This window comes from Pinus tabuliformis, chromosome J, assembly GCF_031772625.1.
Source record: "Pinus tabuliformis cultivar Carrire ecotype Pingquan chromosome J, CPIR1, whole genome shotgun sequence".
Classification (NCBI taxonomy): Eukaryota; Viridiplantae; Streptophyta; class Pinopsida; order Pinales; family Pinaceae; genus Pinus; species Pinus tabuliformis.
Window position 1 is genome coordinate 1,091,527,596 of NC_142295.1, and position 26,967 is coordinate 1,091,554,562.

The window sequence follows — 26,967 nt, forward strand, 5'->3', positions numbered from 1 at the left end:
TGATTGGTCAGAGATAAGCTTCCAAAAATATGACGGTTACCATGTACCAGTGTTACAACATTATGTAACGTCATATACAATATTGGATATAAGCACATTAAATATTGGTCTGTAACAAACTAGACAGAGGAGTGTTTTAGCAGAGTCATAAAGGTAAAATGGAAACTGAACGAGATGATTTAGAATTTGACACAAGTTGCCAGCCCCTTTTAGCTCTTGACTATCTTTCTGCATAACCTTCTAACATCCTTCATCTTTTCTGCTAATTCATCCTTAACTGCATTCTCATGTTCACTGAGCCACTCTTCTGCCTCCTCAAGACCTGCCTCCATGTCTTCAACATCTTCCTTCTGCAAATCTCCCCATCGTTTTTCCATATTCAACCTTTTCTTCATGCCGTAGATGTATTGATCCAGTGCATTCCTCAGTTCCACTCTTTCCTTCCAACGTTGATCTTCAACTTTTAGTTTTTCTGCCTCTGCCATCATTTTAGCAATCTCATTTTCTCTCAACCTACTGCTCGGATTCGTCACGGTCATCGCCTTCTTTATCCCACTAGTCTTATGCTCTGCTGACACCTTCACAATTCCGTCTACATCGATCTGCATACTGATAGTAATTTTGACATCGCCTCTAGGTGCACGCGGAAGTCCCTCCAAATAAAATACGCCCAAAAGATTATTGTGTTCAACATTAGGCCTTTCCCCTTCATAGGCGCGTACTCTCATTCTTTCCTGATTGTCATACTTAGTAAAGTAGTCGCCCTCCCTTCGAACCGGAATTCGTGTATTTCTGGGGATCAAAACGCTCATCATATCCCCTTTAACTCCAATTCCTAGACTAAGGGGAGTGACTTCTCGAAGTATGAGGTATCGAAAAATGCGCTGTGGTGATGTGCTATCGCCATTCAACATCGCAGCCTGCAAAGAAGCACCATGAGCTACAGCTTCGTCAGGATGGATGCGCTTACACAACTCCTTCTGGCCGTCGAAGAAATCTTTAAGCAACTCCTGCACTTTGGGTATTCGCGTAGAACCTCCCACCAACACAACGTTGTCAATTTGGGCTTTACTCATTCCAGTATCCTCCAAGCACTTGCCAACAATTTCAATGCATTTTTCAAACAGATCAGTATTCAACTGCTCAAACTTTGCTCTTCTGATTTTCAAATGAAGGTCCTGGGTTTCATGAAGACAGGGTACTTCAACGATGGCCTCCATACTTGAAGACAGCTCTCTCTTTGCCCTCTCACATGCACTGCGAAGCCTCCTCAGTGCTCTTGCATTTCTTGCTATGTCTGCTTTGTATTTCCTCTTAAATTCCTTCACAAAATGGCTGACCATTCTGTTGTCAAAATCCTCCCCTCCCAGATGGGTGTCCCCTCCAACTGCCTTCACCTCGATTTTCTGTTTCGTAATATTCAGCACAGCAACATCGAAAGTCCCTCCGCCCAAATCGAAAATGAGGACGTTCTCACCATCACCTGATGCATAAACTGTCCTGTCAAACCCATATGCAATTGCAGCAGCTGTCGGTTCGTTTAATATTTGCAAGACATCCAAACCTGCTATCTTCCCTGCAATTTTGGTGGCCTGCCTTTGGGAATCGTTATAGTAAGCAGGAACAGTAATCACGGCTTTACTTACCTGACAACCGAGGTATTGTTGAGCGATTTCTTTCATCTTATGCAACACCATTGCCGATATTTCCTCAGGTTCAAAGGTATTCTTCTTGCCTCTGAAGAAAACTTGGATGAGAGGCTTGTTCTTAGGTCCGCGTACAATAGAAAACGGCCAGACACTCTTATCACTTTGCACACACGAATCGGAGAAGCGCCTGCCAATCAACCTCTTGGCATCAAAGATTGTGTTTTCAGGGTTGGAGGTGACTTGATTCTTTGCAGGCTGTCCGATGAGGCGCTCATTGTGTGTGAAGGCAACCATGGAGGGAGTAGTCCTGTTTCCCTGTTCATTGGGAATGATGTCCACTCTGTCATGATCACTGCGCCAAATACCCACACAGCTGTAAGTGGTTCCGAGATCTATGCCGATAGCCTTACCACCGTCACCATGAGAGGAAGCCATGGACGAAAGAATTGACTGGAGAGAAGAGGAAGCAACACACCTCCAAAAGAAAACAGAGCCTTGACAGCCGAGGATATGGCATTTGGTAGAAGAGGAAGAGAAGAATATCTAAGATAAGGGCGGCCACGCTCGGCCTGAGCTTCCCGCCTAAGCTCTTTTAAAAGGCGTTTTCTTGCTGGCGCGCTTTTCGTTATTTACACCATCGTGTTTATGGTTACTGGGAAGTTGAAACATGGGAGGAAAGCCAATCGTTGCGCACTCGTAATATTTATTGTTTTATTTTTTTACTTTCATTTTAATTTCGTTTTGTTTTTTTAGTGGTAGGTTATAATATGAAATAAAAAATAATGGTTGAGATTTAATTTTTTAATTGTATTTTTTTCTGACTAAATATTATTTATATATTTTGTATTGTTATTTTTATTTTTTTAGATTTTTAGATTTCTTTATATTGGTTGATACGAGCAAAATTTTAATTTTGATGGTGCACAGACATTTTTACATATCAGAGTGGGTTGTAGAATTTCTAATAGAAACTTTTCATTTTTGGGTAACCAGTTCTATTAAGAAAGCTATTTCGAGTAGTCGAAAGCTAAGAATAAATATGAAATAAACTAATCATAAGGTCTAAAGATTTATGAACTGAATGAAAAGGAAGAAAGTAGGGATGGAGGTACCTAAAGAAAAGAGAGGTGGGGCAGCACACATAACTGAACAATTTTGAATAAGGATTAAGGTAGAAAAAGATAAAGATTAAGGAATCGAATTAGAAAGGGACCTAAGTAGGATGAATGAGGGGAGGGGAGAGGACATAATTTAAGAGAAAGGAAACAAGAGAAATTATATTGACATAATCAAAGGAAAAAGGAGAAATCCAAGAAGAGGGAAAGAAAGAGAAAAAAGGTTTAAAAGTAGCAGAGGGAAAGAATGAAATCAATGAGAGAGTTGATGGATTATCCGCTTCCATGATTGGCTTAACATATAACCATCTTCAATATTAGAGTTATTAGGGTGCTTCTCAATCTCAAGATCTTTCATGATAATTCGATAATTATAAAAATGGACAAATGCTAGGATCTTAGATTGGTCAAAGAAAATAAGTTGCTTAGAACTAAAAGAATGTTCAACAATGGAAAACTTTGACACCCTATGATAGTTGGTATTCGCTATATGTTATTTAAGGCAAAGCTATGAAGGGTTGGCTTGTTTAGCCAATCTAATACTTGTCGCGAGAACAAGGAATTTGGTAAACTCTTGATCCTAACATGGGGTTAAGACTTATTTTTGGCTGATTGGAATACTTGCTTGAGGGTTATATGGGGTTTAAGTATAGTTTTTATGTTCTATTTGGCCAAAAACCTTAGCAATAAAATATGTAATTCCTTTTATGCATAGGAGAGAACTAGCCACAGGGAGGAGAGGAACTGGAATGGTTAGACTTAGGGTTAGAGGTGGCTTGAAAGGATTTGTTAATCTGAGAGCAGGTGTAACCATTGGCTTTGACTACTTGAATCAATTAAACTTTTTTAAAGGAAAGGAACTCAGGAGGAAAGATTTTAAGGGCCCGAGAGATAAGAGTTTTAAGAACATAATATTTTTGAGATGGGTGGTAGTGAGAATGAGCCTGAAGATAACAACCAGTGAAGGAATATGGGTAGGGCTATAAAGTTTCTATCATGTGTCAATGGTATGGTATGTTGAGGTGGCCTATCAAATGAAATCTTCTTGTAGCCGTGACTTTGTTCCTAGAATTTGAAGTTTGAGATTATTAAAATATGAAAAAATTTAGAATTTCGTTTCTAAAGATAACTTAAAAAATCTTAAAAAATAAAAACTCAATAAACAATTATTTGAGTATATATACACTTTTCAATTTTTAATATTTGAGACGGGTTAAAGCCAAAATATGCAACAACAATAACAATATAACGATCTCATTGGGTGGATGGTCTGAATTCCCTCTCTCATGCTTGGATTTCACCAATTTTTAATGGTGTATAATATTTTTAGTAAATTTTACCATGATATAACTAAGAATGGATTCTCACACCATCAAGATAAAACGAGCCACAAATAATACAGATGATTACTTCCAACACTACATATTAAATCCTATATAAAATTTAATGTTAACTTTACACATATTTTATCATAACAAACCATGGAAATACAATTGTAAAAAACGTCTATCTTACAAAAACAAAATCATATACATAGTCACATAGAATTTACCTTGAAAACCCAAACGAAACAATCATCTGTTAACAAATCATCATTCTAATGGTTACTAAACCTTATTTTAACAATTTCCAATTATGATGAGATAAACAACGTTCAAAGATGAAGTAGCTAATCACATGATTTCTTCAACTCGCCATAAGGCTTTCCCGTTAATTTCTTTCCACAGACAACCTTGTAACTCTAGCAATCACTTTCTCTGAAACTTGTAACACCCATTGCATTCACCTTCTTGATTTCATTTTACAAATGTTGGGTGATTTTTTTCTCTCATCGACACACCAATATCTTGAATCTTCTTGAAAAACTGCAACCAGCCAACCTCCCTGAAGATATTTTCAATGGCAGCATTGTCGAGAATTATCTCCACAGAAGTATGCTCATGCTTATCCGTCATGCTCGATGGCAACCCTTACTCGGTAAAATTTCGTGGGAAACTTGTTGCATACTGAAAGAAGATGAACATGGCATCTTACCTTCTCATATTTCAAAACTGATTAAGCTTGTGCACAAACCTTTCCATAATCACTGCATTTTAATTTTTGTAATGGCTAGTTTCATCAATTATTTGAGACATAGGCCATAATCACTGTTTGTTCCTCTAGCTAAACCAAATAATTCAACCATAGACTTGCCAACATACAATGGAACTAACATGGGTGGAAAAGCGTGGAATTAAAACTTAATTCTGCAACATTAAAAGGGGAATAATTACGCGTTAATGCAATGGGTAAATGTGCATTGAATGTGAAATCATGAATGTAGAGAATTATGGCAGCTCGGCTCGATATGAGGTAATGGGAAAATATAACGAAACAATTCATGTGAACTCAATCAAACAAGGTGGTAATATGTTTGAAAATGACAATGCAAAATAGTGGTAGCACAATGCATTTGATGCACTCCTCACAACTCAAGGTGACATGGTAGGAAAAAACAAAATCGTCCCAAACGGCAGAAAAAACACAATTTAAACGAGGGAAATGCATGCAAATAAACGATATTGTAGAAGAGAAAGATATAACTAATTGGGCTTGCGTTGATGAATTGGCGAAGTCCGGAGCAAGGTGGCAGCGAAGGAAAAAAATTCTATGGTGAAAAGGGCTACAACAAAGATTCATTTGCAATCGGAAAATACAATAGCTGCAAAAAAAATTGTTGACATGCATAAAAAGATAGTATCTACACAGAAAGTTGGTACCTACACAAAAAAAAAACAATAAATATTTAACAAAACCAACCGAAATTTTCCAAAAGTCTGGAGCTGGAAACATACCATCTCCATAAATTGACAGTTGAAAGAACCAGTATTTCATATAACTACTATCCAGTATTTCATATAACTACTATCTTAAATCATTGTCACTCTCAAAATATAAAATTTTGTGTCACACTTGCCAAGAATCTAGGTAAAAACAAAAGTAACAATTGCAAAAGAGATTAGAATTCAATTTCTCTGTATATCAAAAATTAAAGTATAATACAATGATATATAGCCTCCATGAGGATATGCTTCTTGGTTGGGTGTCATAGTGCATGGATAATATCTCTCAAATACATGCCTAATTAAAACTAGTAGAATCCCAAACATAACCAGAGTATCAACAAGCATAAGTGGAATTGTACTGAATTCAAATAACACCTAGTCCTAGTTCATGTGAGAATCAACATGCAACCATCACTTAAATATTTCATGGTTCATGCATGGCTCCACTCATAGTGAAGAGAAGTAAAACTCATGCATGCATGACTAGTCTGAATGAAGTACAATTATCTCTTAACTTATGGTGAGGGATCCAATGGATGGTGATCATTCCAAGTTAAGAGAAACATGTGACTAAAAAGTGAAAATACATAGAGATGTCTATATACACCAATACCCTCTCTCAAGCTCAACTAAGGTGAAAAGTTAAATAAAAAGTTAAGTAGCCAATATACAATACATCTAATAAGAAAAAAATAAGAGGAAAGATGGAAAACCCAGTGGGAACAAACCCCCCCCTCAAATACTACTAAGACAACAACTAGGTAGTTATTGTTGCCTTCACACTAAGAAGATCTTACAATGCTGCAAATTGTTGTTCTATGAAGGGCTTGGTGAAGATATTTGTAATTTGTGCGGTAGAGGAACAATATTGTAGATCAACGATACCATCGTGGATGAAGCCTCAAATGAAGTGCATGTGAAATTTGATGTGTTTGGTATGCTATCGTTGGACTAGATATTTCCAAAATTTTAAAGTACTTTGGTTGTCATACCTGATGATCATTGGCCAATGGAACTATATGTCAAACTCCGTGAGAAAGTTTTGCAACCATATTACATGCGGTTGCATTCACTACACCCCTATACTCTACCTCTACTGAAGATAAAGAAATTTCTAATTGCTTTTTACTCGACCAACAAACAGGCCTTGATCCAAGGGTAAAAACATAGCTTGAAGTAGACTTGTGATTTTTGACATCACATTCCAAATCTGAACTTGTGTACCTAGTGATATCTAATGAGCATCATGTTGCATACTGGATAACATAATATTTGGTCTCCTTAACATACTGAAGAATCCTATTTGATACTTTTTAATGGAGCTCATGCAAATCTTGCATGTACCTGGTTACTACTCCAACAACAAAAGAGATGTTTGGCTATAAGTGATTGAGGTACAAAAGAATACCAACAAACTGATTGTAAAATGTACAATCTACCAATGATTTTGTATTTCCATCTTCTAGCTTAATTCCAAAAAAGCAAGGTGTGTTTATTGGCTTATAGTCAGTGATCTAGAATTTATCAAGTAGATCTCATGCATATTTTGACTGAGCCAATGTGACTACTAAAATAGAATGACTAATATCAAGAACAAGAAAGTAGTTGAGAAGCCACATGTCATTCATGGAGAACCTGTCATGTAGAGCAGACTTGACAACAACAATTGTTGAGGGTGAAATACTTGTCATAAGTAAGTCACCTACATACAATACTATCAACAATGATAAATCATGTTTTCTCAACATATAAACATTTGGATCAGACTTACAAAATTGGAAATCTTACGAGAGAATTTAGGAGTGAATATTTGCATACCATGCATGAGGTGCATGCTTGAGGTTATACAAAGATCACTCGATTCTACATACTAATGATGAGTCTTGAACATATCGTTTCAGTTGCTCCATATAGATCTCTTCATTAATATCACCATGAAGAAATATGTTCTTCACATCCATGTGGTGAAACTCCCACTTCTTTGCTCCTATAATTGCAAGAGACAACCTAATCGAGTTTATTTTTTCCACTAGTGCACATGTCTCATGATTAATCAATCCCGTTTACTTGGAAAAAACCTAAGGATACAAATCTGGATATATACTTGTTGATCATTCCATTCATTCTTTATTGGATCTGTAGATCCATTAAAAACATACAAGATTTCAACCTACTAGAAGTGGGACCTAATCCCATGTGTGGTTCAAAATGAGTGAATTGTATTCCTCCTTCATTGTTGCTTCCGAGTTGGAATTACCTTGTGCCTCTTCATAAGATTGAGTATTAGAAGCTAATAACACATAGTAGTGCATGGGCATGCATGGTTCCATGGCTATAAGAGCATGTTGAGTTTCTTCCACTTGGGATATTGTGGAATGATCATCTAAGAGATCACTCATGAGGTGCCACTTATGTGCCAAAGATGTTGGGGAATTTGAATATTCTATGACCTTCTCATTAGGTTTGAAATTATTATCCAAAGTGCATTATTATCATCTCAAAAAGACACATCTAGAAGTGGCAGAGGTTGTGTAGCAGGTTCCTCTGGAGTTGCATGTAGAATATCCTCTTCAAACTTTATACTCCTCTCAATAAAGAGTTGTTTTTTGTCAAGATCTAACAACTCGTACCCCTTGACTCCATCTGAATATCCAACAAACATGCACTACTTGCTCTATGCCTCTAAAGCCTTTCACCTATCCAATGGAATTTGAGCCCGTGCTCGGTGACTTCTTGTTTCTTACCACGCTAAGCCTCATAAGGAGTTGCCTCCTTCATAGATTTGTGTGGTACTTTGTTATGGATGTAAGTGGAACAATTGCTTGCTTCAACCCATAACTTTGAAGGTAATGACCTTGCATGCAACATGCAGTTGGCCATTTATTTTAGTCTCTTTTTCTTCCTTTCTCCACACCATTTTGTTGTGGAGTGTACAGAATTATGTGTTATAGTTGAATACCTACATATGAACAAAGCTTTTCCATTTATTTTCTCACAAATCCCCCCCGTTATCTGTGCACAATATTTTGATGCCTTTTCTTGCCTATTTTAATGCATGTGCTTTTAAAGTCCTTGAAACATGCAAAGACCTTTGACCTAGTATAGCATGACCAATCATCTATAAATGTAAGAACATACCTTGCCTTACCCATAAATGGTTGGGGAAAGGCCCCAGTGATATTTTTGCACACAAGCTCGAGGAAAGAGGAAAGAGGGAAACACCATTGGGAACAAAACCCCTCCTCAAATGCTACTAAGACAACTGCTATGTATTTATTGTTGCCTTCACGTCAAGAAAATCTTGCAATGATGCAAATTTTTGTTCTATGAAAGGCTTGGTGAAGATATCTGCAATTTTCTCAACAGAGGAATAATATTGTAGATTAATGATACCATCATGGATCAAGCCTTGAATGAAGTGCATGTGAACTTTGATGTGTTTGGTATGTTGTCGTTGGACTAGATCTTTGCAAAACTTTAAAGTACTCTAGATGTCACACTAGATGATCATCAAGAAATGGAAATATATATCAAACTTCATGAGAAAGTGTTACAACTAGATAACCAATGTGGTTGCATTCACTACACCCCTATACTCTACCTCTACTAAAGATAAAGAAATTTCTAATTTCTTTTTACTTGACCAACAGATAGACCTTGATCTAAGGGTAAAATCATAACATGAAGTGTTGGGTTGTGTTATATTCTTTCCACGTAGTTAATAGGGGTTTTGAAGGGCACCCGTAACCCCACTTTATGGGGTCCGGGGCAGTGCCCCAGAAAATTTTGTTTTTGGACCATATGTTAGGACCCACCTATGGTTTTGTGCATGATTTTCGCACATGTTTTTTGGACGCAATGGTTTTCGGTCCATGGTATTGGACGCGATGGTTTTCGGTCCATGGTATTGGATGCTTCGGCATGTATAAATATGTATTGTAACATTGAAAGGAACATAATGAAAAATCAAGCTGGTAGTCCCGGTTTTGGGATCCAGGGAAAAATCTCTGTGCATATGTGTTTTATGGGTTATGCTCTCGCATTGTTTATTTTCTTTATTTAAGAATTCGTATGCAGGTAATTTATGTACAGGGTTAAAACCTACATTTGGTATCAGAGCTGTTTTGGCTTCAAGGGGACACCTTTGTTGCTGAGGGGTTTCGCTCGGGCCTGTGGTAGACCCTGTTCAGTGGGAGATCTGCGAGATCGATTCTGGTGGTGAAAGAAGATGGCGAGCAGTGGAAAGATAGAGATTGAGAAGTTCAATGGTCAGAATTTTGAGTTGTGGAAACTCAAGATGGAGGATCTATTGGTGGATAAAGATCAGTGGATCGCGGTAGATCCGGGTACTAAACCATCGGGAGTGACCGATGAAGAATGGAAGAAGTTGGATCGGAAGGCAAAGAGCACAATACGATTGTGTTTCTCGGATTTAGTATTGCTGAATGTATCAGGGGAAGCTACGACAAAGGATTTGTGGGTCAAGTTAGGGACTTTGTACCAATCTAAGTCTCTAGTGAATAAACTGTTCCTGCGGAAAAAACTATATAACCTGAGGATGAAAGATGGAGACTCGGTGACAGAGCATCTGCATGCGTTTAATACTGTGGTAAGTCAGTTATTATCTATTGATATTAAAATTTCAGATGAAGATAAGTGCATCAGTCTGTTGTGTTCTCTACCAGATTCGTGGGATAGTCTGGTTATTGCAATAGGTAGCAATGCAACTGCTTTGCAGTTTGATGAAATAGTCTCAGCCTTGCTGACGGAGGAGATGAGACGAAAAAATATGGACAAACAGAATGGTGATGCCTTGTCTGTACGAGGACGGTCCCAGAACAGAAACAAAAATAAGTCATCGAGTGGGAGATCTAAATCTAGAGGGAGATCTAAATCTCCAGGAAAACCTACAAAGGTGGTGTGCTGGAAATGCGGAAAGGAAGGGCACTTCAGAAGGGATTGTAAATCTAAAGCTCATGATAAAGGAAAGGAATCTGATGATGCTCCTTCTGCAGAGGCGAAAACCACCTCAGATGAAGGTGGGGATGTGTACTTGGCTTCTTCAAGTACACATGTAGATCATGAGGCATGGTTGATTGACTCAGGTGCATCCTTTCACTTCACTCCCCATAGAGAGTGGTTCTGCGAGTATGAGAAATACGATGGTGGTGATGTCTTCTTAGGAGATGATAGGAAGGCTAGAATCATTGGTCGGGGAAAATTAAAGTTGAAGTTGCAAGATGGAAGGGTTAGAACACTTCCGGGTGTTCTACATATTCCTGCATTGGCCAGAAATCTGATTTCTGTAAGCAAGTTGGATGATGCAGGTGTAAAGACGGTGTTCGAGAAAGATACCTGCAAGATGGTTCGAGGAGCACTGATATTAATGCGGGGAGTTCGGATTGGAACTCTGTACAAGTTGCAAGGTAGCACTGTTGTTGATGGGTGCAATAGTTCTATGGTTCCTGAAAATGGAGTAGAGAATCTAGTGGTCTCTAGAGAGAAGACCATGTTGTGGCATCAAAGGCTTGGACATATTGGAGAGAAGGGCCTTCAAATACTTCATGGTAAAGGTATGGTAGAAGGTATGAATAATAGCTCTCTGGATTTTGATTTCTGTGAAAATTGTGTATATGGGAAGCAAAATCGGGTGAGTTTCCCCTCTGGTGGTAAGAGGACGAAACAGATATTAGAGCTTGTGCACAATGATGTATTTGGACCTGTGAAGGTTCCATCACTAGGTAAGTCTGTGTACTATGTATCATTCATAGATGACTACTCAAGTAATACATGGATATATTTTCTTAAGAAGAAATCTGAAGTCTTTGACAGGTTTAAATAATTTAAGGCTTTGGTGGAAAATTAGATAGAGAAGAAGATAAAGGTGCTGAGGACAGATAATGGTGGAGAATTTTGCAGCAAGGAATTTGAAGAATTTTGTAAGAAGTGTGGTATAGCACGGCAAAAGACTACTCCATATACACCTCAGCAAAAAGGAGTCGCAGAAAGAATGAACAAGACGTTGATGGAAAGGGAAAGAAGCATGCTCAGTGGTGCCAGGTTAGGACAGGAATTATGGGCAGAGGCGGTGGATACTGCATGTTACCTGATCAACAGATCACCTTCATCAGCGTTGGAGGATAAGACTCCACAAGAAGTATGGACTGGTAAGAAACCCTCTCTTTCACATCTAAGGGTATTTGGGTGTGATGCATATGTACATGTTCCAAAGGAGAAACGCACCAAGTTGAATAGTAAATCTGAAAAGTGCATCTTTATTGGGTATAAGGATGGTTTAAAGGGTTATAAGCTTTGGAACCCAGTCACACGGAAGGTTGTGTACAGCTGAGATGTGTTTTTCAGAGAGGTAAAAGATGTTATTCAACATGAAGTCCAACCAAAGGAACCTGAGAAGATAGAGTTTGAGCCAAAGGAGGAAGAATCAGACTCTGCAGCAGAGGAGGAATTAGAAGATGAAGAGCCACAAACTCTAGCTGTGAGAAGATCAGTTCGAGAAAGAAGGCAGCCAGAAAGGTATAGTCCATCTGCTTTCAGTTCGAATTTTGCTTTGTCTGTTACTGATAATGATCCTAGAACTGTGAAGGAAGCAGTGGATTCAGAGGATGGAAAACTCTGGAAAGAGGCCATGGTCGATGAAATGGCATCTTTGCACATAAATGAGGCTTGGGATCTGGTGGAGTTGCCGGCTGGAAGGAAACCCATTGGCAGCAAATGGGTGTTCAAGAAGAAGACAAATGCAGAAGGAAAGGTGGAGAAATACAAAGCTCAGTTGGTAGCAAAAGGTTATTCCCAGGTGCCGGGAATTGATTTTGGTGATATTTTTTCTCCTGTTGCCAAGGTAACTTCTATTAGATTACTTTTATCTGTTGTTGCTGCTTTTGATTTTGAGGTAGAATAGATGGATGTGAAGACAACATTTCTTCACGGGGATTTGGAAGAGGAAATCTACATGAAGCAACCTGAAGGCTTTGCGGTGAAGGGTAAGAAAGAACTGGTATGCAAGTTAAATAAGTCTCTGTATGGGTTAAAACAGTCACCAAGGATGTGGTATCATAAATTTGATACATTTATACGGGGACTTGGCTTCACGAGAAGAAAAGCAGATCATTGTGTGTATTTTAAATTAATTGGTGACTGTATTATTTATCTGGTCTTGTATGTGGATGATATGTTGCTGGTTGGAAATGACAAAGAAATTATCCAGGATTTGAAGACCCAATTGTCCTCCAAATTCGACATGAAAGATCTTGGTGCTGCAAACTATATTTTGGGCATGGAAATTAAAAGAGATCGATCAAAGAGGAAGCTCTAGTTAAACCAGAGGAAGTATGTTGAGACAATACTCCAGAGGTTTAATATGCAGGATAGTAAACCGGTGAAGGTTCCTATTCCTGTAGGTGTGAGGTTATCTGCTGAACAGTGTCCCAAGACACAAGAAGAGGAAGAGGACATGTCCCGTGTTCCATATGCAAGTGAAGTGGGTAGCCTGATGTATGCAATGGTCTGTACTAGACCAGACATTGCACATGCAGTGGGAGTATTGAGCAGGTTTATGTCAAAACTTGGGAAGGAGCACTAGACAGCAGTGAAGCGGGTTTTCAGGTATTTGCGTGGCACTAGTGATTATGGTTTGTGCTACCAAGGAAGACCAGGATTGGATAGAGTGTTGGATATTCATGGCTTTGTTGATGCAGACTGGGCTGGAGATCTGGATCAGAGAATATCTACAAGTGGGTATGTGTTTAACCTATTTGGAGGTGTAGTCAGTTGGATGAGTAAGAAACAATCTGTAGTGGCACTATCAACTACAGAGGCAAAATACATGGCAGCCACTCATGCAAGCAAGGAAGCAGTTTGGTTGCAGAGATTGTGTTCAAGTATGGGGTTAGTACAGGGAGCTATAAGAATAGACTGTGATAGCCAAAGTGCAATTTTCTTGGCAAAGAACCCTGCTTATCATTCAAAGACAAAGCACATTGATGTTCAATATCACTTTGTGAGGGACATGATAGAAGACAGAAAGGTGTTGCTGGTAAAGGTGGACACTTTGAAGAATACTGCAGATGCATTGACAAAATATGTGAGCTCTGAGAAGTTCTCTTGGTGTAGAGAAGCAATGGGAATCTCAGGGCTGAAAAATGACTATGCTCTCCTGTGGCCCCCTGTGGAAAGAAAACAACAAGTGGGAGATTGTTGGGTTGTGTTATATTCTTTCCACGTAGTTAATAGGGTGTTTGAAGGGCACCCGTAACCCCACTTTATGGGGTTCGGGGCAGCGCCCCGGAAAATTTTGGTTTTGGACCATATGTTAGGACCCACCTATGGTTTGTGCATGATTTTCGCACATGTTTTTTGGACGCAATGGTTTTCGGTCCATGGTATTGGACGCGATGGTTTTCGGTCCATGGTATTGGATGCTTCAGCATGTATAAATATGTATTGTAACATTGAAAGGAACATAATGAAAAATCAAGCTGGTAGTCCCGGTTTTGGGATCCAGGGAAAAATCTCTGTGCATATGTGTTTTATGGGTTATGCTCTCGCATTGTTTATTTTCTTTATTTAAGAATTCATATGCAGGTAACTTCTGTACAGGGTTAAAACCTACATGAAGTAGACTTGTGATTTATGCCATCACCTTCCAAATCTAAACATGTGTACCCAGTGATATCTAACTAGCATATTGTTGCATACTGGATACCATAATCATCGGCCTCATTAACATACCAAAAAATCCTATTTACTACTTTCCAATATATTTCATGAAACTCTTGCATGCACCTCAATACTTCTCTAATGGCATAGGAGATGTTTAGCTATGATTGAGTGAGGTACAAAAGAATATCCACCAACTCTACCTGTAAAGTGTACAATGTACCGGTGATGTTGTATTTCCCTCTTCTAGCTTAATTCCAAATAAGAAAGGTGTGGTTGTTGGCTTGCAGCTAGTCATCTTGAATCTAGCAAGTAGATCTCATGCATAATTTGACTGAGCCAATGTGACTCCAAAAATAGAATGACTAATATCAAGACCAAGAACGTAGTTGAGAAGCCCCATGTGAGTCATGGAGAACCTGTCATGTAGAGCATACTTGACAATAACAATTGTTGAGGGTGAACTACTTATGATAACTACGTCATCTACATATAGTACTATCAACAGTAATGAATCATATTCCCTCAACATATAAACATTTGGATTATACTTACAATGCTAGAAATCCTAGGAGAGAAGGTAGGAGTCCATCTTTGCATACCATGCATGAGGTGCATGTTTGAGGTCATACAAATATCGCTCCAGTCTATATACTAATGATGAGTCCTGAACATATCCTTTATGTTGCTCCATATATATCTCTTCATTAAGTTCACCATGAAGAAATGTGTTCTTCACATCCATGTCATGAAACTCCCACTTCTTTGCTCCTATAATGGAAAGAGCTATCCTAATGGAGTCTATTTTTTCCACTAGTGCAAATGTCTCATCATAATCGATCCCATTTACTTGCGAAAAACCTTTGGATACAAATATGGATTTATACTTGTTGATCATCCCATTTGCTGTTTTTTGGATCTATAGATCCATTAACAACAGAAAATCTTTCGACCTACTACAAGCGTAAACAGAAAATCTTTCGACCTACTACAAGTGGAACCTAATCCCATGTTGGTTCAATATGAGTGAATTGTATTCCTCATTCATTGTTGCTTCCAAATTGAAATTCCCTTATGCCTCTTCATAAGATTGAGGATCGAAAGCTAATAACATATATGGTTCCATATCTATAAGAGCATGCAAATCTTCTTCCACTTGGGATATGGTGGAATGATCATCTAAGAGATCACTCATGAGGTGCCACTTATGTGTGAAACATTGTAGGGAATTTGAATCTTCAATGCCCTGCTCATTAGGTTCGATGTAACACCCCCTCCTCCCAGGTCCACCCAAGCAACCTACTAGCTGGGGTAAACATGTGATGAGAGAGGATACTATAAGGCATTAAACTTCCTTGGTGACCTTAAGGAAACAGAACCAATGAAACATATCAAATAAACTCATCCACGTCAGCAACAACACCCTCAGGAGACATGTTAGCCACTCATACATCTTGTCCCTAAGTCCCAGTGATGATTTAAGCCTTTTAACCCCTGATCACTCGCATGCTATAGGCATGACAACATCCAACAACTCATTTTCACTCTCATAGGCCTATGTGCCAGCGACTGTGTGCTTTTCTCAGCAAACCTGTGCCATCGACCCTAAGATTTGACCCACTTTTCTAGCCAAAAATCTTGGCCTCTGCCTAGAACTTGCTACAACCTTCAAAATCCATCAAAGAAATGATAACAATGATGATAAATAAAAAATCAACCTCAGGACTAGGCCTGAGCATCCCTAACTAGGACTGACATTCTATCAAACACTTGGCATCAATGCAACCTACAAGTCTAGGATACAAGACAGAGCATAAATGATTGAAAGAATTTATGAAACATAACGAGAAGGATCACCTCCTTCTCCATTTTACTATTATATCATCAATTAGGTCTTGCATCCATCCATTTCACAATTACAAGTAAACACATGAAATAACCATAACATGAACCAGTCATTTAACCATTCTTATAACCATAATAAAAACATATACATATCAAATATATTACAACCATTAAATCCACATATAAACCAGTGCAAAGGTAAGAGAACTTAGCTTTTATTAATCATAGGAAAATCCGACTAGGTTCGGGACTTCCACATACCACCTGACCGTAGACATGGCTGAACCAAATCTCTCTTTCAACTAGTCACCCCCGTGCCATATTCCAAGCATGAATGTGGGATCTCATAGAACAACCAATCCAAGAACAACCAAAGGAATCTAGAGGTTAAAACACCTCTACCCACACTAAACCGTGATCACACCAAACCGGTGCTTCGATCATAACCAAACCGAACTTGAAATTCCATTCAAAATCCATCACTATCTTTGAGGAATTTTCCTTCTCCTTGTCTCTCATGCTTGAGCGCAATCCAATCCCAGATCACTAGGCCCTAAACCGAGACTAGTCTCTCAAGATTTACTGCAAGCCAAACCAAAATCACTAGGCCCTAAACCAAGACATCTCCCTCAGGATTTACCATGTATCCCGCCAAAACCGGTCAAGGGATTCTTAGGCCTTTGGGAATGAACCTTGAGACAATGTCTACCCTAGATTCTGAAATCCATCTAGCAAACCAAAGCTCAAAAGTCTAAATAAACATCCCAACACCATGGCATCAAGAAAAAGGAGAGGCTAGGCTGAAAACCATTGTCATAGCCATGCCACCAATAGCAAGAGAACCATACACCAACATGCAAAGCCATGCATGTCCAAACCAGCTAGGAAATCACACATGCAAAAGGTTACCAACAAGTATTCCTGTTGAAGCTGCTTGATCCTACTCTTCTTCCTTGATCCTTGCTTTCCTTTCCTTTCCTTTCCTTGCTTTTCATTCCTTGATCCAAAGCTAGAGTGCTCCAAGAAAACTCTAGGTCACCAAGAGTGAGAGAGAGAGAGAATAATGAGAGAGCTAAAAACTTGAACTGACCAAGATGTTAACACTAGCTAAGCTTGCCAACTGATCCTCATAATCCTTTTTATTAACGAGGCCTCAAATTTCTTCATTTTCAATTAGTTTCCTTCAATTTCCTCCTCACATGCAACTTGTGACCTTTTACCTTCCTTTTCTCCTAATTTCCTTTATTTTCATAAATAAATGTTCCAAAAATGCCTTTTTGCATTTTAATGCCTTTACCTTTGCCTTTGCCATTTTTCCTTAGCCAAAACACACATCCAGTGATGCCCACTAGGATATCTTTGCCCAACATTCAACTTGGAATATGTTTCCCTTACCCATGGTCTTATTTTTTCCTTTATTTACATTATTACATAGAATTTTCTCGAGGGTTGTTACAAAACCCTCCCCCTTGGGGAACACTGTCCTCGGTGTTAAAGCAGACCAAAACCTCAGCACAATTGCTGAAAAGCAAATATACTTCCCATGGAGCTTTATAACTTAGCTTGTTGTAGTATTTACAATGAAAGACCTACTCAAAAGAAAAACATCATGACAACATGACCAGATAACAATAATACCACACACTCGAGCTTTATAACGCAACTCATTGCGGTATTTACAATAACGACATATACACATATGTACATTTACTAAACCTGCAAATAAAAGGATACAATGATCGTATCAATCAACAAGGGAATCTAGAGAATCACACCTCCACCCTCAAAGTAGTACCAAGATTCACCTCCTTCCCAGGGAGTCCAGAATCCAGTGCCACAATCAAAGCTACATCCAATGTCCAGTGCTACAATCTTGCACTACTTGCCTTCTCAGTGAATAATTACCGACTCATTGTTCCAGGGCACACTCCCAATGTGCATATGATTCCATCTGGTAATGCTCATGACCAAAACAAATATATCATGACCTTCCCTTCTCTACTACACAGACCCTCAGGAAATATGGTCACCCCCTTCCGTGTAGTCACTCATCTTCCAAGTTACCTAGAATCCCCTATCCCGGGCGATCCATCCCTTGGCAAGGCTTCCTCACATCGGAAGATACAAAACCAAGGCATATACCTACCTCAAAACCTTCATACCAGTAATAAGATGCTCATGGAAATCAATGGACACTATTGGGTGCCAATGTCCCACAATGGCCCTGCTCCTGAAGTACTCTACCAACATACCGCTGCATGTTCTAATTTCTTTTGTTGTTGCTGCAAATTCTTGCAGTCAATTTCCACCACCCAACAGGACATGTTCATGCATTGTTGTTCCAAGCACATAATTTCCATTAGATTCAAATAAATTGGTATAACCCCAAATCATACCTCATTGGTAGTTCGTCAATAAGGTACACTTGCAACCCTATTCTCTTCTTATCAAAATGTTGTAGCAGCTACAACCACCCTCCAAAAGTTTGCCTTAGTCTCGTTTTGGAGCCTCCCTTCCAACCTGCACAACAAATTACCTTGCTTCATCAAGTTCACAAGCTTTAGTGTCTTTCTTGCACAAAGGCAACCATCGGTCACAGTTTGATCCATTCCCCTCATAGGCTGTTCACCCGAACTTGGTCCAGCTGCAGGTTGAGTAGCTTCCCCTTGAAAATTGTACATTTTTGGATGGCAACCAGCCTTCCCTCCAGAAATTGCGCAATCCTCTCTGGAAGCCTACTGGGCTCCAAGATTGTGCAATCCTGCCTGCTAATACTCCCAGCAGGATTTGCGCAAATTTCCCCAAAAATGCTGCTTATCTCAGAATTTGAACAAATCTGGGCAGTAGTCAGTTGCCCTGCCTAGAAATTGTGCAAATCTCATGGGTAGTCAGCCTAGCTCCCATCCAGAAATGTGCATTTCCTTCAAGCAATCGAACAACCCCTTGCATGTGCAGTTGAGTTGATCGAATCCCTCCGGGATCGAGCAAAACAGACTTGCATGCATAGGCTTCTTCTCCTAAGGTAGCATGAAAAGGCATCCCTTGTCTCAGGGATCTATGTTTAGCAATTAGAGGTTACATGTGAGGTGCAATTCAGAAACCTCCCACCAAGTGTCACTTCCCCTAGATTTGTGGCATGCGCGTCACAACCTCGGTGTTATCAAAACTCATCAACCAGATGCTGCAAAGCTCATTCCTCACATCAACCTTGCAGCTCTGACATCCCACATCACATCTAGGAGCAGTCAACACATTCAACTCATTTGTTTAGGGGTAAGCCTGCTTCCCATGCCTTGTGTTGCATTTCTATCACTTTTTGTGTTTTCACTTATGGGAGTACTATTTTCTTGATTTATTTGAATGCTTGTTTTCGTTTACATATATATTAGCTTGTCCTAGCTCTGTTTCAATTTCCGTTGCTATCTCACTGCTGTCGTATGCATGAAACTATTTTGCATAGATGTTCACCCAACTGGCAAACTGCCTCACCCACATGCATGTTGATCTGTTTGTTGAATCTTTCATTCATGTTTTGCATGCAATGTCGATCACTTCTACTATCACTTAGTGTCGCCATGCATTTATTGTCTTAGTTTCTTTCAGTTTCCCATTGGCGAGTCGAGCGAACCTTGGCCCGGACTCTGCCTTCACTAAGGCTGCATTGTGCAATCAAGGGAAGGAAGGCTCACCTTCCTCTCTAGATTTGCACATTCTTAACCAACACTAGCCTCCAATACTGTTTTGCGCATTTCTGGAGGACAATGGCTGCTTGGCCGAAGAAATTGCGTAAATATATCCCTATGCCAATAGTCCTTCCCAGTCGGAATTGTGCATTGCGCAATCCAGTCAGCAGCCAGACTGGACTGTGCATTGCACAGTTCCAGTAGTCAGTCAGTCTCCTAGCAGCCCAAACTGTGTCTTGTGCAATCTTGGCAGTTGGTCTCCCGACCTCCTGGCCAAAATTGCACAACCTTCATGATCAATCACATAGGTATGTTGCAAGTTAGTTCTCAAAGTTCATTTTGGTTTTCAACTGAAAAATTGCTTGCCATGAGTGTTGCCATGTCCCCAAGTATTGTATGTGCTCATCTGCCTCTCAGCAGTGCAGGTACAATGGTTTCCAAGAGAGCAGAGTCGAAGACATCGTTCAGAGCATGCCTGGAGATGTAGTTGGTCAAGTGTCTATGAACTTGCCTACTCACCAAGACATCAAGTTGTTCATAGACAAGGACATCAAGCATCAACAACATGAAAAATAGTTGAAGGCAACATACCGAATGCAACAAATGCAAGAGGAAGGTTGACAACACAGAGGCAGAACAAAGTTGCAAGATCAAGCAGATCCACTGATAATGAAAGAAAATTTGGAGACTCAGGATATGAGGTGACGACATGACATGAAGGTCGTGTGAAGACATAGAATGGAACAAAGAAGGAGTTGCATGTGCCGTAGCAACAAATCAAGAAAGAACATGAAGCTGCACAGGCAGACGAATGAGTGGGAGAAGGATCAGGAACAACAATGGGCGCAACGTGCACTCACGGATGAAACTGTTCCCATACAAGTTAAAGAACCATCCCAATAGCTAACACAGAGCAAACATGGTGGGTAGTGTTGTTGATCTCATGCAAAGGATTCAACAGCATGCATTCCGTTGTGCGCACGCATGCAATCCAACCCATTCAACACACTCACCAAGGTGAAGACAAGAAGCAAGTCCAACTAAAGTTGAACATGTACTTCGGCAAGTTGATGTGAATGACCACCAACACACACTTGAGGATCATCACAGACACTATGCATTAGTGTGTTTCCGATTCAGCCGCACCCAAGAAGACCATGCACATGTTAGCAGACGAGTTGGATGAAGAAGCCAAACCAATGCCCGGGTTGCAACGAAGGCAAGAGTTCGCTTTAGCAAGATGTCACCATGAGGTGCATGCACACCATCATGGACGACCAAGCTTGGCATCAAATAACCACCTTCACCATCACAAGCATGTCAAAGAGTTGGTATCATCACAGCGGACCGAGTGTTAGTGATGTCTTTCATGTCTTGCTCAAGCCATGTTGTCTCACATGAGTACATGTGCATTGTAATGTTGAGTCATGTCAAGTGTAAGTCAAGTGGCAATAGTTGGATGTAATAGTCATAGAGTAGGTGAAGAGTCATGAGGGTAGTTGAACTGTCACAAAGGGGAATGTAAAGGGTCACCCCACCCTTTGCTATAAATATTCTCTCATAACTCATTGTATAGGCTTTTGGTCAACCAAGCTTCTATTAAGACTGTCTTAAAGAAAGCTTGGACAATATTGTAACGTGCCTTGGCTTCTCCACTACACATAGCTAGTACATCTCTTTGGAGGAGTAGGCGGATGTGGTTGTAATGTTTCACTGATGGGGCTAGTAGGTTTACATGGATGTATTGTATGATTGGAACTTACACTTTATATAATAAGAGCCAGCACATTTTCATGCATATGTTGTTATTGTAGTTGGACTGCTCTGGTTTCCTTAATGATATATGTTGTTTAACTTACGTATTTGTGTATGAACTAATTCACATGCAATTATATGAATCTTGTTGCAAATGTGTTGTATATGCTGTTAATGCTATCACCGTCTGTGTCGACTGCTCTGCCAGACACCAGACATACCTTTCACATGAACCTTGTTGTAACAACCGTTGCACTCATTTGGACTGATCTATGAGTGTTGTACATGTTATCTTACCTTGTATGTTGTGACTATCGCATCCGAGTGGACTGCTCTGTCGGAAGCTATGTATGTCCTTTTGTGTTGTGTGTTCCTAGCCGAGTTGGGACTAATCCCTTTCAACCTGGAACTCACCTTCACCCTTTTCTTCCCCCTTATGTGTTAGAACATCTCATACACCTTCCTTGACTCACTGCAGCAGTCACACCCTTGCTACTGACAGAGTTATCTTACTTGTCTCTGTGTGACATCGCAGTCAAGGCATTACCTTACAACCCACTGGTAGGACTCCTACACCAAAGGGTCTGAGGTCTAATTGGGACTTCTTATTGGGGAGATCCCCTTGACATGTTGGCGAGTCCAGCATCGTCAACATTTCTGGCACTAGAAGGAGGGCCTGATGACAGGCTCTGTCCTCTCATCCAGTTTTGAACCTTTGCACATCTTTCATGGAGTCTTTCTCTCTTCTTCCCTCGCGGTGTTTTTCGAATCGTGAAGGTGTCTCCATCACGGGGAAGCTTTTCAATCTCTTGCCCACACACACATATCATGGTGAAGGCAAAGTGCCCTGGCTTGAGCACTTATATAACTTTCTTTCCATGATTCATGAGGAAGATGAGTTTTCCGACGAATAGGTCAGTTTGCTGCTTGCATACACACTTCGTGAATCTCCTTTTCGTTGGGTTCTCAGCCTACCGGCTGACACCGTGCACTATTTCAAGAACTTCTGTGATCTTACTGAAGACACGTTCTATCATTTTGATCCAGACCATCTTGATTGGAAACTGTTACAAAAACGGAGGGATCTGCATGAATCAATTATTGATTTTTGGCAACGATTCCATGACTTGCAGTTTCAAGCTCCGAGGAGCCAGATGAAATTTGCTTATCTTTGGGACCGGTTTGAGTATTTCCTTAAGGAATATGCCCGTCCAAAGAGAAAGCTTGAAATAAAGCCTCGCTCAACATTCTTCATTGATGGAGCTGCGCAATCTCATGCGGATGCGGACATTGTCTCAACTGACTATCCACCTTCCTCTCATTCAACAACTCCACCACTGCCAAGTGATGATGAAGAGCATGCTCACACACCTGTTCATCCTTCACACTCTCCCAATATCACTTAACTCAATTTTTACACATATTTGGTTGTGAGTCCATTTAGTTCTCATATGCATGCTTGTCTACAACCATCGCCTTCGCAGTCGGGTGTTCCTCCGAATGATGATGCCTTGTGTTCATCCATTCCAGAATCTTCACTTGTTGTGAACAAGGAACAATCCATTGATGGAGTTGGTGTTACAAAACCAACATGCACTATCATTCATGAAGAGTATGAGTGGGAGATTGAACATCAACATTCGGCGAAGGATGACTCCCTTTCGTCTGAGCCCCCTCTGTTCTTTCCTGACCTCTTTGGTGAACCTGCCATCCATGATTTTGAATGTGTCTCTTCATCCACGGATGTACCCATTGTTGATCACTCGTAGGACTCATCAAATGTTAGTCCATCATTCAACAACGGAGAGGATAAGTTACTCATTGAAAATCCACTTGATCCTTCATCTGTCTTTTCTGGAAACACATGGGATGAGTTTGTTTACTTTTCATCTACCCCTTTATTCGATTCATTTGATCATGAGGATGCCAAAGAATTCATTGATTTTTCTGATCGTGGCGGTCATGATCCATTTGCTTCCATTTTTTATCATGACCATGAATCTATCACAGTTGATCTTTCAAAGCCACCGGTGTATGGTGATCTACCTGATAATGAAGTTGAGACACCCAAGACTATCGAGGCACTTTAGCCCGAGCTGATGGTTATGTCAGGCCCTTTCCCTCTTGGGGTTAGTCTCACTTCCGATCATGAAACTGTTCAATCAACCAAGACTCCTCATCACTCATATGTATGCATTGAAGATCCATCTCACTCACAGAACACACTTCATCCACTCAAATTGCACGATCCCATTGCTCATGCCTTAGAGGAGTCTTACATCACAAGCGCTTGTGTGTGACGCAAGTTATCTTTATTTCTTTCGCTTGCTTTCCTCTCACAGTCAAGAATGTGCTTATGCTTTAAATTTGCACGTAGTGTCACACAACGCCATGATAAGTCCACGAACTGCCCGTCATGAACTTGCACTCACCTATGTCCCATGGGCCATTTGAAACACGAAGTGTGGTTGTCTTCATTGTTATATCTTTCTTACTTGCTGGTTCGCACAATCGGGTTGCTCGCAGACCAAGCCTTCACCAACATGGGTCTACCAATGCGCCGGTGGCTACATTGGAAGTATCACTTCACGTGAACAGGCCCATGTACCGTTAGTGTAGGAGTAGTAGTGTTTTCTTTCAGTTGTTTGCTTGCATGCTTGTTTGCTTACATGCTTTGTTTTCTTGTTTGATTTCTTGCTTATTTGTTTACTTGATTTTCTTTCACTTTTATTTCGCTCTTGCTTTGCTTTGTTGTTTGTTAGTTGCTTGTTTCATTCGTAGGTTAGTTTTGCATGAAATCATGTATGACTCTTGAAGCAAGCTGGGTAAAGTACAAGAGAGCTTGTACAACTATTGATACTTGGTTATATGTCATCTTGCCTCTGTATGATGAGCTTGTTACTTTTATTCCATGATATGTTGAAGGAAAATACGTATTGTTCGAAGTGAACCTTGGTGAACACACAACGCTTGCATGCTAACTAGTGCCACCTTATCTAGTGAGTTTTTTTTGGGTTAATCCTTGACTGCTCAGTCAAATAGAGTAAGGTGAGGGGGAAAACCTTAATAGGCACATCAGAGATACAATAAACTACTTATCTGCTGGAACAACCTCTTCTACTATCAATGAGTCAGGATCCCTCTTCTGCCTCTGAAATGAATAGGTGTTATGCACAGTGAAAATGAAAAAATGAAAAAAGTCAAAAAATTCAAAATGAAAAATGAATAAGGAGAAAGAAGAGAAAGGCTTCATGTGTAGGGAGGTGATGCAAGTAACTCTGGTGGGGTACTAACTAGGCTTGCTGGCAGCGGAGCCATGCTTGTGTTCCTATGTGACTCCACTGGGGTACTGTCGAGGCCTTCTGGGAGTGGAGAAACACCTGAGATGAAACTAAGACTCTGACAGCTATACTGCTTGTGCACCTATATACCCCTCAACCCCAATCAAAACAACTGTGTTGCCTTGGTTTGGAATGTGTGTCAATCGACCAAGGGTTTGGCAGATGCTACATATTACAATCAAGTTACTGTGAAACCAAGATGAGCTGAGAACTGAACTATAATTTTGGAGGTGTTAGACTTGCTTTTCATGAACAAGGTCCATTCAGAGAGTTGAATTTCTACCAGTGTGTCGCCAAGTGTTGTAGTGGCTACAACCACCCTCCAAAATTTTGCCTTAGCCTTGTTTTGGAGCCTTCCTTCCAATCTTCATAGCAACTTGCCTTGCTTCGTCAAGTCCACAAGCTTTAGTGTTTTTCTTGCACAAAGGCATCCTATCGGTCACAGCTTGATCCATTACCCTCATAGGTTATTCACCCGGACTTGGTCCAGTTGCAAGCTTAGCAGCTTCCCCTTGAAGATTGCACATTTCTGGATGGAAACAAGCCTTCCCTCCATAAATTGCGCAATCTTCTCTGGAAGCGAGCTAGGCTCCAGGATTGCGCAATTCTGCCTACCAACACTCCCAACAGATTTGCGCAAATTTCCCCAGCAAGGCTGCTCAGCTCAGAATTTGTGCAAATATGGGCAAGAGTGAACTTCCCTACCCAGAAATTGCACAAATCTCCTAGGCAGTCAACCCAACTCCTAGCCAAAAATATGCATTTCCTTCAAGTAGTCAAACAACCTCTTGCATGTGCAGCTGAGTTGACTTATTCCCTCTGGGACAGAGCAAAACAGACTTGCATGCATAGGCTGCTTCTCCTAAGGCAACATGCAAAGGAATCCCTTGTCTCAAGGATCTATGTTTAGCAGTCAAAGGTTACATGCAAGGAGCAATTCAAAAACCTCCTAGCAAGTGTCGCTTCCCCTAGATTTGTGGCATGCACGTAAAAACCTCGGTGCTATAAAAAATCATCAACCGGATTTTGTAGAACTCATTCCTCACATTAACCTTGTAGCTTTGACATCCCATACCACATATAGGAGCAGTTGGCACATTCAACCTAGCTGTTTCGGGGTAAGCCCGCTTCCCATGCCTTATGCTGCATTTCTGTCACTTTTTGTGTTTCCACTTATGGCAGTACTATTTTCTTGATTTCTTTGAACACTTGATTTCTTTTACATGTATAGTAGCTTGTCCTACATCTATTTCAGTTTTCGTTGCTATCTCACTATTTTCGCATGCATGAAACTATTTTTCACGGACGTTCACCCAACCAACGAACTGCCTCACCCACATGCATGTTGATCTATTTGCTGAATCTTTCATTCATGTTTTTCATGCACTGTCAATCACTTCTACTATCACTTAGTGTCGCCATGCATTTATTGTCTTAGTTGCTTTCAGTTGCCCATCGGTGAGTCAAGCCAACCTTGGCCTGAACTCTGCCTTGACCAAGGTTACATTGCGAAATCAGGGGAAGGAAGGCTCACCTTCCTCTCCAGATTTGCACATTCCTACCCAATGCTAGCCTCCAAGATTGTTTTGCACACTTCTGGAGGACAATGGCTGCTTGGCCCAAGAAATTGCGCAAATATGTCCCTAGGCCAGCAGTCCTTCCCAGTCGGAATTGCGCATTGCGCAATCCCAACAGTCAACAACCATACTAGACTATGCATTACGCAGTTCCAGCAGTCATTAAGTCTCCCAATAGCCCAGACTGTGCCTTGTGCAGTCTTGGTAGTTTGTCTCCCAACCTCCCGACCAAAATTGTGCAACCTTCATGATCAATCACACAGGTATGTTGCAAGTCAGTTCTCAAAGTTTAGTTTGGTTTTCGACTGACCAATTGCTTGCCATGAGTGTTACCATGTCCCAAGGTATTGAAGGTGCTCATCTACCTCTCAACAGCGCAGGTACAATGGTTTCCAAGAGAGTAGAGTCAAAGACACCATTTAGAGCACACCTGGAGATGCAGTCGATCAAGTGTCTATGAGCTTCCCTACTCACGAAGACATCAAGTTATTCGTAGATAGG

At 40.3% G+C, this 26,967-nt stretch overlaps 1 protein-coding gene across 1 annotated transcript; it reads right to left on the minus strand.

Moving 5' to 3' along the window:
- Window positions 1–209: 209 nt before the first annotated feature.
- LOC149230834 (heat shock 70 kDa protein 4-like) lies at window positions 210–2,084 on the minus strand. The gene has a single exon (XM_089381433.1). The coding sequence runs from the start codon at window positions 2,082–2,084 to the stop codon at window positions 210–212; it is 1,875 nt and encodes a 624-aa protein (XP_089237559.1).
- Window positions 2,085–26,967: the final 24,883 nt, after the last annotated feature.